The 11,672-nt window shown below is 62.6% G+C and overlaps 2 protein-coding genes across 2 annotated transcripts; both read right to left on the bottom strand.

Moving 5' to 3' along the window:
• Nucleotides 1-6: 6 nt before the first annotated feature.
• Nucleotides 7-3,232, bottom strand: CCDC28B (coiled-coil domain containing 28B). The gene is made up of 6 exons (XM_062611377.1): nucleotides 3,110-3,232; nucleotides 2,575-2,740; nucleotides 1,389-1,540; nucleotides 1,154-1,308; nucleotides 1,030-1,052; nucleotides 7-98 (listed from the first exon to the last, which is right to left on the bottom strand). The coding sequence occupies exons 2-6, from the start codon at nucleotides 2,703-2,705 to the stop codon at nucleotides 47-49; spliced, it is 513 nt and encodes a 170-aa protein (XP_062467361.1). The 5' UTR covers nucleotides 2,706-2,740; nucleotides 3,110-3,232; the 3' UTR covers nucleotides 7-46.
• A 1,294-nt stretch (nucleotides 3,233-4,526) lies between these two features.
• Nucleotides 4,527-11,573, bottom strand: TXLNA (taxilin alpha). The gene is made up of 11 exons (XM_062611373.1): nucleotides 11,458-11,573; nucleotides 10,515-10,665; nucleotides 9,212-9,550; nucleotides 8,526-8,617; nucleotides 7,999-8,169; nucleotides 7,531-7,725; nucleotides 7,271-7,390; nucleotides 6,935-7,009; nucleotides 6,364-6,456; nucleotides 5,943-6,038; nucleotides 4,527-5,583 (listed from the first exon to the last, which is right to left on the bottom strand). Exons 2-11 carry the CDS (start codon nucleotides 10,630-10,632, stop codon nucleotides 5,254-5,256), a joined length of 1,629 nt encoding a protein of 542 aa, XP_062467357.1. The 5' UTR covers nucleotides 10,633-10,665; nucleotides 11,458-11,573; the 3' UTR covers nucleotides 4,527-5,253.
• Between the last annotated feature and the right edge of the window lie 99 nt (nucleotides 11,574-11,672).

Genomic DNA, 11,672 nt, shown 5'->3' with positions numbered 1-11,672 from the left:
CGCCGGCCCCGCCGCGGGGTCTCCGGGGGCCGGGCCGGGCGCGGGGTCAGGCCGCGGAGTCCTCGGGGTCGGAGCTCTCGGCCAGGTGCAGCTTCTGGCTGAGCGTGGGTCAAGGGAGAGCGCAAGGGGGACGCGGGGCCCTGCCACCATCACCAGTGCCACCATCATCACCGTCACCAAGGCCACCATTGCCATCATCGTCACCATCACCATCACCAGTACCACCATCGCCACCATGATCACCATCACCACCATCACCAGTACCACCATCACCACCATCATCACCATCACCAATGCCGCTATCATCACCGTCACCAAGGCCACCATTGCCATCATCGTCACCATCACCATCACCAGTACCACCATCGCCACCATGATCACCATCACCACCATCACCAGTACCACCATCACCACCATCATCACCATCACCAATGCCGCTATCATCACTGTCACCAAGGCCACCATTGCCATCATCGTCACCATCATCATCACCATCACCAGTGCCACCATCGCCACCATCATCACCATCACCACCATCATCACTTTCACCAAGGCCACCATCACCACCATCATCACCATCACCACCATCATCACTGTCACCAAGGCCACCATCACCACCATCATCACTATCACCAATGCCGCTATCATCACCATCATCATGTCACCAGTGCCACCACCGCCATCGCCACCACCATCATCATCACCACCCCTGCCACCATTGTCACCCTTGTTACTGTCACCATTACCACCACCACCGTCAGTTGCTATCACCACTGCCATCATCACCACCATCATCACCACCACCATCATCACCACCACCACCACCACTGCCACCACCATCACTTGCCACTGTCATCATTGCCACCATCACCATCAGCACCGCTGCCACCAATGCCGCTGTCACCACGGCCACTGTTGCCACCACCATCACTGCCAGCATTACCACTGCTACCACCACCATCACTGCCACCATTACCACTGCTACCACCACCACCACCACCACTGCCATACCACCATCGCCCAGGATACATGGAGCTGCTGAGCTCCTCCAGCTGCAGGAGACAAAGGCAGAGGTCAAGGCACCGGCGGCACAGCCGGGGCCAGCAGGGTCCCCAGCCACAGCATCAGGAGCGGGCAGGGGGGTGACACTCACGTGCGCCAGCAACTGGTCCAGGTTCCGGTCGGCCGCCGCCTTCTTCTGCTCCTCAGGGAGCTCTTCCACGCAGCCATCGAGGCCGAAGTGGAGCCGTGCCAGCTTCTCCTGCATCTCCCGCACGTGCTCGAGCTGCTGGAAGGAGCACTCCTTCCCTGCGCCATGCACGGAGCCGTCACAGCCCAGCAGCCCCGGTCCCCCGCCCCGGGCTCTGCCCCCGGCCCCAGCCCCTCACCAAAGGCCTGCAGCTTTCCCGAGTGGAAGTCGCTGAGGAGGCTGAGCAGCCCCCCCTCCATCTCGCACACGTCGGACACGTCGGTGAGGAAGCTGTGCTGCAGCGGGGCCCCCCGCGCCACCACCGTGCCGCGCACCCGCTCCTTGCTCGTCCTGCACAGGGAACAACAGACACTGGTGTCACCTGCATCAGGTGCACAGGCACTGGCGTCATCTGCACCGGGTACACAGACTGGTGTCACCCATACCAGGTGCACAGACACTGGTGTCACCCATACCAGGTGCACAGACACTGGTGTCACCCATACTGGGCACAGACACTGGTGTCACCCATACCGGTTACACAGACACCGGTGTCACCCGTACTGGGCACACAGACACCGGTGTCACCCATACCAGGCACACAGACACCAGTGCCACCCGTACTGGGCACACAGACACCGGTGTCACCCATACCGGGCACACAGACACTGGTGTCACCCGTACCAGGCACACAGACAGTGGTGTCACCTGTACTGGGCACACAGACACTGGTGTCACCTGTACTGGGCACACAGACACCGGTGTCACCCGCACTGGGCACACAGACACCGGTGTCACCCATACCGGGCACACAGACACTGGTGTCACCCGCACTGGGCACAGACACCAGTGTCACCCGTACCGGGCACACAGACACTGGTGCCACCCGTACTGGGCACACAGACCCTGGTGTCACCTGTACCAGGCACACAGACACCGGTGTCACCTGTACCGGGCACACAGACCCTGGTGTCACCTGTACCGGGCACACAGACACCGGTGCCACCCGTACCGGGCAGAGACACCGGTGCCACCCGTATTGGGCACACAGACCCTGGTGTCACCTGTACCGGGCACACAGACACCGGTGTCACCTGTACCGGGCACACAGACGCCGGTGTCACCCGCACTGGGCACACAGACACCGGTGTCACCCGTACCGGGCACACAGACCCTGGTGTCACCCGTACCGGGCACACAGACACCGGTGTCACCCGTACCGGGCACACAGACACCGGTGTCACCCGCACTGGGCACACAGACACCGGTGTCACCCGTACCGGGCACACAGACACCGGTGTCACCCGTACCGGGCACACAGACCCTGGTGCCGCCCGCCCCGCAGGGCTGCACGGTGCCGGCTCTTCCGCTGCCCCAGCACTGACCGCCTGAGCCGGGCGCGCTGGCGGGGCGAGGGCAGGGCTGGCAGCGGCAGCGCCAAGGACGTGCTCCTGCTGGGGGGCAGCGGCTGGGCCAGGCAGGGCCGGGGGCTGCGCTTCCTCCTCCGCTCCTCCATGGCGATGGGGGCACGGGAGCCGCGGGGCAGGGACCCTGCGTGGGACAGACACGGCTGCTGGTGGCTCCCGTTGGTGTCCTCGGGCAGGACCCGTCCGCCCCGAGCTGGCGCTACCGAGGTGCCCGCAGGGAGCAGCGCCCGGAGCGGAGCCACCCGCCTGCCTCAGCCCATGGCATTCTCCCAGCGTGCGGAACAAAGCCCCGGGGCTCAGCCGCAGCCGGGAGCCGCCGGCAGCTTCCGAACGGGAAGGAGGATTCCGGCCACACGCACCGGAGCCGAGCGACCCCGCGGCGAGAGGGGCCCCGAGCCCGCCGGGACCCGGCACCCCCCGAGCCCCGCTCCGGGCCCTTCAGTGGCCGCAGGACCGGGATGGGGGAGCCCCTTTGCCACGCAGCGGGACTGACCTGCGCCAGGCGCCGGCCCAGCCTGCGGAGCGCACCCGGCCGCGGCCCCTCCGGACACTCGTCCCGCAAGCCCGGGGCTGGGATTTGCATTTAAAGGGAAAGGGAACTTCCTCCGGCGTGTCCCGGGGCCGCCCCGCTCCCAGCCTCAGCACCGGCTCCATGTGGCGCTGGGGAGAGGGCAGGATGCGGCCATGGCCCCCGGGTCCCCCCTGTGATGGCAGGAGCCGGCTCTGCAGGGACGAGCCCCGTCCCCCGGCTCACACGGAACCGCTTCGGGCGATCACTGCGGGGGTGATGCCAGCACCAGGGCCCAGCCCGACACCAGCTGGAGGTGCCAGGGACAAACCCAAAGCCCGGGTCCCTCCCGGCCTCCCCCCTTCGTGCCCTACAGCCCAAATCTTCATACACCCCCCCTCCAACACGATGAGCAAGAAACAAGAGGCAGCAGCGGTGAGGGCAAGGGGGTTTCTATGGGGTACGAGGATACAGGAGCCCCTGCAGGGGGGCTGTGTCCTGTATCGGGGAAAGGAAACCAAAAGGGGTTCAGTGCTTTCCTAAGAGGTTTTAGGAAGGGAAGCCCAGAGCCCGGCTGCTGGGAAGGGCCGGTCCCTCCAGGCCGGGGCCACATTCACTTGCAGGGGGCTCCTTCCAGAGGCCAACGTGTGCCTGTGCTGGAGGAAGCAGCGCTGCTGAAGCCACATTCGCTCCATTGGGTGCTGAAGGCTGCGGCCCTGCGGAGGCTCCAGAGACCCCGTCTCTGCTCTTTGTTAGCCCTGGGGTCCCTGTGGAGGAAAAGGGGATGCGGAGGTGCAAGAGCAGCCCCGGTGCTGGGAGAGAAACCAAAGCTGCTGCACTGCGAGGAACAGCTCCCAGCCAAAGGAAGGCAACGCTGAAAGGAGGCTGTCGCGAAGCGGAGCTGCAGGAGGAGGTTTCCAGCGAGCTGAGGTCTCCCAAAACAACAGGGAAAAGAGAAAGCCTTGAGGCAACAAGAGCTCCCCCAGGCCTGCGCCAGCAGCAGGCTCCAGTCTGTCCATCACAGCGCAACACAACAGGGTCCTTGGGGTCAGTGCTTCCCCCTGCGGGCAGAGGCTGGGGTGAGGCTCTTCTGAGAGAGCAAAGGAGGAAAGGAGGAAAGGAAAGGGGGGAGCTCCGACAGCACCAGCACGGCCAGGCCTGAGGGTCCATGGGGGTCTGACGGCAGCCCCAGCGGTCCCGGGGATGAGGTTACGCAGCAGTCTCACGGAGCAGATGCGGGGTTTATCCTCCTGGAGCCCCAGCTCCGTGGACCTCCAAGAGCGACCGCTTGGCACCGAGGGATGGAGCTGGGGCAGGGGTACAGGGGCTGAGGTGGAAGCTCCCCGGTTCCCCTCGCACACCCGATCGCACGCCCGTGTGGAAAACACTGGGGAAGGAGAGCTTTGGGTTAACTGTTTAATACACTTGTGCACGTGTGCGTATAGCAAAGAGGCAACTGTGAATTCATAAGGCTACTGAGACACCGGCGGGCTCTGGGGAGAACCGGGCCCTCCCCCCCAGCTGCTCTGCTGCATTCTGTCCCTGTTTCACACGCAAAACCCACACAGAGGAGGGGAAACGGCCTCGTTCGCTGCCAGCCAGAGCATGGAAACCCAGGAGCAAGTCCAGGAGCCTGCCCCTTCCCGACCCGGAGGAGGGAGGGAGGGAGGGAGAATCAGTGCTGGGAAATGCTTCGTTTCTCCCTGCTTGGCTCGGTTCCTTTCACTCCATGTGAGAGCGCTGCTGCATCCAGATGTTCCCGCTGGGCCAGGGCAGATCCAGGCACCCCCTTTTCCTGAGGTGCATGAGGTTTTTGGGGAGCTGCAGCCTGCCCATGCCAAGGTCTCCCAGTGAGAGGGTCGATCAGTTGAGCTCCATATATTAGTTACTCACGCACACGCAGGGTGGGTCGTTCTCGGTTTCACCTATGGCTGCCCTGCATGTATTTATATATCATATATATATATATAAAATCTTAAAAACCCTCCAAAAAACCTAAGCTAGGAAATCTCAGGTCCCCTCAGGGCCTCTCCTGCCCATCCCAAGACCTGGAGAGGGGCATCAGATGGAGTCTATGGAAGCACTGACGTTGCCCTCCCTCGCCCTACCTGTGCTGGCGCACAGCAGGCTCAGTCAGCGCCCCGGCTGCCTCCCTCAGTCCCGCTCTGCCCCAAGGCTCCTATGCTCAGTTCTCCCAGGCTCTCGGGCGCAGGATCCGGGCTCTGTGTTGGCTTTCCCAAGTTCAGGCATTCCTCAGCTGGAGCCACCACGTCCGAGCTGTCCCGAGGGGGGTCCTTCAGGGGCTCGCTCAGGTCGGTGTCCGCCCGGGGCACGTGGGCACACAGGTCCTGCACCTTCTTGTTGAGGTCGTTGCGCTCGGTCTGCAGAGCTCGGCACAGCTTCTCCAGGCGCTGGATTTTCACCTGCAGCCCCTCTAACTCTTTGTCCCGCAGGGTTTTCTGCAAAGAGAGCAGCGGCTCAGGCTCCTTCAAGCACAAAGGCAGAGCTGAAACCTCAGGGGGAGCCCAAGGGAGGGGAAATCCTCGTGATGGAGCCAACGTTTGGCATCCAAAGAACCTAGGATCACGGAATCAATGAGGTTGGAAAAGCCCTTTAAGATCATCAAATCCAACCGATGAACCCCAGCACTGCCAAGACCACACCAAACCTGATGCTGCCATCACGGCTGCTTTCTTCCTGTGCTCCCAGAGGCCAACTGCTGCAGAGACTGAGCTCTTCCACCCACCTCTGCACTAACCATGGGCCAGAGGGCTCCCAGCACCGCGGGCAGGGCACGGGCCAGCTGGAGCCTCCTCACCTCTTCAGCCATCTCCAGCAGCGCCTTGTTGCTGCTCTCCCAGCGAGAGCGGTACATCGTGGTCTCCTTCTCCAGCTTCTTGATCTTCTTCGTCATCTACAGGTGATGAAAAGGGGACAAGTAAGGCACGGGCAGAGCGCTGCGCTCTGTGACATCCCACACGGGCACCCAGGATCCCAGTGTGAGCCTTGGGCCTGGGAAACGTCTCCCTGTCTCCTGCAGCCAGCTCCAAGCACTGAGCAGCAACCAACAGCGCAGGGGACAGGGCTGTGCTGCTCGTCCCTGCTGCAAAGCTGCCAGCGACCTCGTGGCTGATTTTAGCACCAGCAATCCCACAGCAGAGAGCGGCAGCTCTGCAGCTCCGGGTAGCACCAAGGAGATGTAAGCAGGGAGCCTGGCCGGGAGCAGACGCGGTACTCACCTTCTCCATCTCCTGCTTAAACGTGGTGAACACTTCACTGCTTTTCGAAAGGGTGTTCTGGAATTCTTCAAACTTCTCCGTGTAGAGAGCCAGCTGTGGGGAGAGGCAGGGTTACAGCCAGCACAGGGCCCGTGGCTGCCAGCAACTGAGCTGGGGTCTCCTGAGTGGACTTTGTGATAAACTGGGAGCTGGAGCTGCTCTGCCAGCGGCAGGGAGCAGGGAATGTGGGAGAACTCTTTCCTAGGGAAGGATCCTGGGACTGAGGGGTGCCACAAACACCCCCTGGCCTTGGCAAGAGGCTGGGTCTGATGCAGTGATCCCAGCACTGTTCCCAGCGCTGGGAAAAGCCAGAAGGCTGAATTGCTGCAGGAATTCTCTGCTCACACCACACCAACACAGGCTCCCCAACACCAAACCCAGCAGCACTCCTACTCCTGCCCCTGCGCTTCCCACATGAGGGAACTTTGGGTGGTTTCCTGCTTAGGGAGAAAGGAAAAAGACCCCAAACCAACAATGAGGCTGAGCACAGAGTCCAGGTACCTCCCACCTCATCAACCAGGTAACATCTCACCTGCTGCTTGAGATGGGTCTCCTGTTGCTTCATCAGCTCACACATCCTCTGGGATTCCACAGCTTCCTTCAGCAGCTGGGGAAGAGCAAAAGCAGTTACCTGGCTGCTGCATGGCCTGCAGACAGGAGCGGGCTTGGAGGCACTGGAAGAGCAGAGCAGGGCTCCAGCCCCACTTCGGAATCCTCTGGGGGGATCAGTCCTTGCTGGGCATGCAGGAGGCCTGGGATGGCCTGATCCCAACTGGGCTCTGCACCGGGGATCCCACAGGGACAAACCACCCCAGAGGGACAAGGCCAAAAGCATTCACAACCATGAGAGAGCTGCTCTAAGACTTACAAAGTCCTTCTCCCGCTGGTGTCTCTCCTCTGCCTCCTTCAGCATTTCCTGTGCCTGCTGGAGCTTGGCATCCACCAGCTGCTGCTGCAGGTCCTTGTGTTTGAACACCTTATCGATGTGCTGCCAAGGGAACAGCACCACCCGGTCACCAACACACCCAGCCCAGGCCTTGCTGCCCAGGCAGCAACCCCAGAGCCCCCTTCTCCCCTCTGGCAGCAGCAGACCCCCCCCCCCATGCAGCCGAGCCCCACATCTCCCACCTCCTCCCGCAGCTCATACTGCTCGATGAGCTTCTTGAGCCTCTCTGCCAGCTCCATGTTCTCCTGGCGCAGCTTGGAGTTCCTCTCGTTGTGCTGCTCCATCTGGAGCTGGATGTCGTTCAGCGTCACCTGGAAGTGGGACGTCACCTCCTTCCGCTTCTCCTCCTCCTCCCGTGCACGCTGGACACCTTCCTCCTGCGGGAGGAGGGCAGGGACGCATCAGCCTCTGTGCTTGAGCCCAAACTTGGGATGCTCAGAGCTCCCCCGGCCTCCCACCATTGCTTCCATCAATGAGGAAGTCACTTTGGGCCTTTCCCCAGTGACACACCCTGAAATAACACCTGGGCACCGCAGGCAGGGATGGTTTAAGAGCAGAACCAAAGCTCTGCCCTGGCTCTGGGTGAAGGGAAACGTGCCAGAGCGGCTGATCCAAGGGCTGAGGTGAAGCAGCAGCCAGGAGACACCTGCCTTGAGGGTGCGGTTGTGCCTCTGGAGCTCGCGGCACAGGCTCTCCAGCTTGCTGCGGGCCAGGATGGCTTTGCTGTGCTCACTCTGCAGGTGGTCCTTCTCCTGCACCAGCTGCGTCTGCTTCTTCTGCAAGATCTTCATCTGCTTCTGGGAGTTCCGGTGCTCCTCCAGCTGCGACAGGGGAGCAAAGGGCACAGATGCAGCCAGACAGAGCAGAGCATCCCAACGAGGGACACGGGGATCACCGAAACGCTCCCTGTGCTCTGAGAGGAGCAGATCTGCTCCTGTCCTTGCTTAGGCTTCTGCAAACAGCGCTGCCTGCCCGGACCCAGCACCATCATTCCTCTACTGCTTGGATCTCCGGCAGTGCAGGGATCCCAGGTCACGCACTACAAAGCTGCACGCGTGCTCCTGGACTGCTCCTTGCACAATCAAGACAAACCCCAAGTATCTACAAGCATCTTCTGCCTCCTCACGGCTGCAGCGTCCTCGCCCAGCCCCAGAGCCTGGAACGAAGCAGCACTCACCAGCTCAGCGTATTTCTTGCACAGGGCTGCAAGTTTCTCCTCTGGCGTGCTCAGGGTGTTCAGGGTCTGCATCAGCAAAGTGATCTCTTTGCCTGGAGGGAGACACGCGATTAAAACAACAGCACTCACACAGCAGCCTGGCTCCTGAGGGCAAAGAGAGCAGAGACAAACCAGGCCTCACAGCCCTGCCCTGGCCAGAGCTACATCTCCAGAGCCTTCTCAGGCCTCTGCCCCACGGATTTCAGCTGAGCTGGGGAGAGACCTGGTTTTCCAAGTGGGAAACCAGCACTGGGCTGGCTACAGAGGGTTGTATCCAGCAGGAGAGACCACCACAGACCTGTGAGGCTGCAGCAGCACCCAGGAGCAGTCAGTGCCTTTGCAGCACTCAGTACGTGTCCTCACACAGGATCATAGAATCACAGACTGGTTTGGGCTGGAAAGAACCTTAAGATCATCCAGTTCCAACCCCCCTGCCATGGGCAGGGACACCTCACACTAAACCAGGTCACCCAAGGCTCTGTCCAGCCTGGCCTTGAACACTGCCAGGGATGGAGCGTTCACAGCCTCCCTGATGCAGAATGCTGCAGCATTCCCAGGTGCTCCTGAGGGCAACTGAAGCCGTGTAAAGTCCATGACCCACTGAAGCTCTCGGGCCGGGAGCATCACCAGAGCAGGGAACCTCTTACCCAGGCCTTTGGCTTTCTTCTTCTCCTGCGCCTTCTTTTGATCCCGCTCCCCACACTCCTCCCCGGGCCGGAACTCTTCGGTCCCTTTGGTGCTCTCCTTCTCCCCGTTCATCTCGGGGCCGCCCGGCTCCTGGTCCCCGTTCCTCGGGGACTCGCTGAGGCCCTTCTCAGGCTCCTCAGGCTCCGGGGGCTCACTCTGGCCCCCGTCCTCCCCCGGCGCCTCCTGCCTGGCATCCACGCAGTACGTGTTCAGGATGTCCTCGAGCTGCCTGCTCAGCTCCTCGGAGACGTCGCGCACAGCGGGCCGGGAGGATTTGGTGTCCTCTTGTGCCAGAGGAGCTGTGGGAGATGGAACACAAAGCATGAGACTCCCCTCCATTACAGAGCCCCTCTGGGCTCTATAAGCACAGGGCAAAGGGAAGGGTTCCGGAGCACCCCATGGCACCGAGGGGCTGAACTTCAGCAACATGGAATGGTCTGGGCTGGAAAGGACCTTAAAGCTCATCCAGCTCCAACCCCTGCCACAGGCAGGGACACCTTCCACTAGAGCAGCTTGCTCCAAGGCCCTGTGTCCAACCTGGCCTTGAACACTGCCAGGGATGGGGCAGCCACAGCTTCTCTGGGCACCCTGTGCCAGCGCCTCAGCACCCTCACAGGGAAGAGCTTCTTCCTTATCTCCAACCTGAACTTCCTGTTTCAGTCTGAACCCATCACCCCTTGTGCCATCGCTCCAGTCCCTGATGAAGAGCCCCTCTCCAGCATCCTTGTAGCCCCCCTCAGACAGTGGAAGCTGCTCTGAGGTCCCCCCATGCAGCTCCTCCTCTCCAGGCTGCACATAAGCTGCTTTGTTCCGGTGCGTCCCAGCCAGCTGCCCTGACAACGCTGGGGCACCCCCACAGCCACTGCTTCGATCAGGAAGCACGACCAAGCCCCTGGTATCTGTCAAGAGCAGGAACTCCCCTTCCTCCCCACCACCCGTGAGGGAAAGCAGGTTGTGTTTGAGCCTTCCCTCCCAGAAACCCCTTCCCAATATCCCCAGAGCCAGGCGTTTTCCGTGACAATAGATCTGGAGGCTGGGTCAGCCTCCTCCTCCTGCACTGCCTCTTGTCCCCAGCTGCACGGGCTTTGGGGAAGAGCAGCCAGGAGGCACTAAAGCCTCTCCAGATGAGCCTCACAGCAGCCGGTTACCAAAGGAACCCTGTTTGCTACCCCGGAGCCATCACAGTACAATGGCAGGGTTGCTTTGAACCACTTGATTAACGTGAACAGAATCAAGCCTGGCCCAGCCCTGGGGCCTCCCCACCTTCGGGGGGTGCCGTAGCCTCCGGTGCATCACCCTCCTCCAGCACCAGAGCGCTGCTCATCCTGGGGGAGCTGGGAGGCCGTGGGGCTGCTTTGGTCTCACCGCCTTGGTTCTTCATCGTGAGCTTCCTCCTGGCTCAGCCTGGAAAAGCCTAAAGGAAGGGAAAGAGAAGCAGGGGCCGTTTGTGAGCAGCAACGCTTTGATTTGAGGAGCCATCCGCCAGGGCTTGCTCTCGGCAGCGGCTGCCACCCACGGCTCTTGTGCTGAGGAAGCATCCTTGTGTTTCAGTGTCCCCCTTCCCAGGACCAGCTCCTGCGTTAAGGATAACTCCTTTTCCACCCGAGGAAAGCTGAAACCGCCTCTTCTAGAGCGAGGCAGCACCTCCGGATGCGCACACAGCGCAAAGCCTTGCTCATGCGCTGGGCACAACCTCCCCTCCATGCCCCCTGCGTTTTACCCTTGCATTCCAACCCCAGAGCAGCCTCCGCTGACAGGGACCGGGGCAGCAGAGAGCTCAGCACCTCCGCCCCGAGCGGAGCCCGGAGGGCAGGAACGGCTCCCGGGGCGCAGGGCACAGCCCCGCTCCGTAGCGGTTCCGCGGCGAGGGGGTGGGGGGGGTGGGGGGAACCGCACACGTGTCCGCTCCCGCCTCCCGCTCCGGCCCCGCTTTTCCCTCTGCCGGGGCTGACACCGGGCCCCGGCGATGCTCGGACCCGGCCTCGCTCCCTCGGTGCCCCCCTCAGCACCCCCTGCCCTTGGCACTGACACCGCGGGACCGGCCGCGACCCCCCCCCCCCCCCCCCAATCAGGCCCGTACCTCATTAACCCCTGTGCCGTGCCCCCCCCCCCCCCCGGCAGGGCCCGGCCCCGGCCCCACCGCCCCCCCCCCCCAGTTAACATCGCCCACGAGCCCCCCGGCCCCGCGCTGACGTCACGCACGCACCCCCGTGGCGTCACCGCCAGCGCTCTGACGCACGGCTCCGCTCTCTCCTCAGCCAATCAGCGCGCAAAGCCCGGCGGCACCGCGGTGAACCGGAGGGGAAGGGTGTGTGGTGGGGGTGGTGGGAGAGGGGGGGGTGGGGGAGGGAGCGGCCGCTCCCCGGTACCGGTGCCCGGGGCCGACGCCCCCCGCCGGGCTCCGCGCTGAAGGAAGCGGCT

This window comes from Pezoporus occidentalis, unplaced genomic scaffold (assembly GCF_034315485.1).
Source record: "Pezoporus occidentalis ecotype Australia unplaced genomic scaffold, CSIRO_AGI_Poc_V1 ctg153, whole genome shotgun sequence".
Classification (NCBI taxonomy): Eukaryota; Metazoa; Chordata; class Aves; order Psittaciformes; family Psittacidae; genus Pezoporus; species Pezoporus occidentalis.
This window is presented reverse-complemented; position numbering and strand designations above follow the sequence as displayed.

Excerpts from the sequence above, each read along its gene's own strand:
- TXLNA (XM_062611373.1), bottom strand. The coding sequence starts at position 10,632 with ATGAAGAACCAAGGCGGTGAGACCAAAGCAGCCCCACGGCCTCCCAGC. Across the intron at positions 9,551-10,514 it reads GGCTACGGCACCCCCCGAAG|CTCCTCTGGCACAAGAGGAC; the intron begins GTGGGGAGGCCC and ends CATCTCCCACAG. Across the intron at positions 7,010-7,270 it reads ACCAGCGGGAGAAGGACTTT|CTGCTGAAGGAAGCTGTGGA; the intron begins GTAAGTCTTAGA and ends GCTCTTCCCCAG.
- CCDC28B (XM_062611377.1), bottom strand. The coding sequence starts at position 2,705 with ATGGAGGAGCGGAGGAGGAAGCGCAGCCCCCGGCCCTGCCTGGCCCAG. Across the intron at positions 1,541-2,574 it reads CAGCGCGCCCGGCTCAGGCG|GACGAGCAAGGAGCGGGTGC; the intron begins GTCAGTGCTGGG and ends TTCCCTGTGCAG. Across the intron at positions 99-1,029 it reads GAGGAGCTCAGCAGCTCCAT|CCAGAAGCTGCACCTGGCCG; the intron begins GTATCCTGGGCG and ends ACCCACGCTCAG.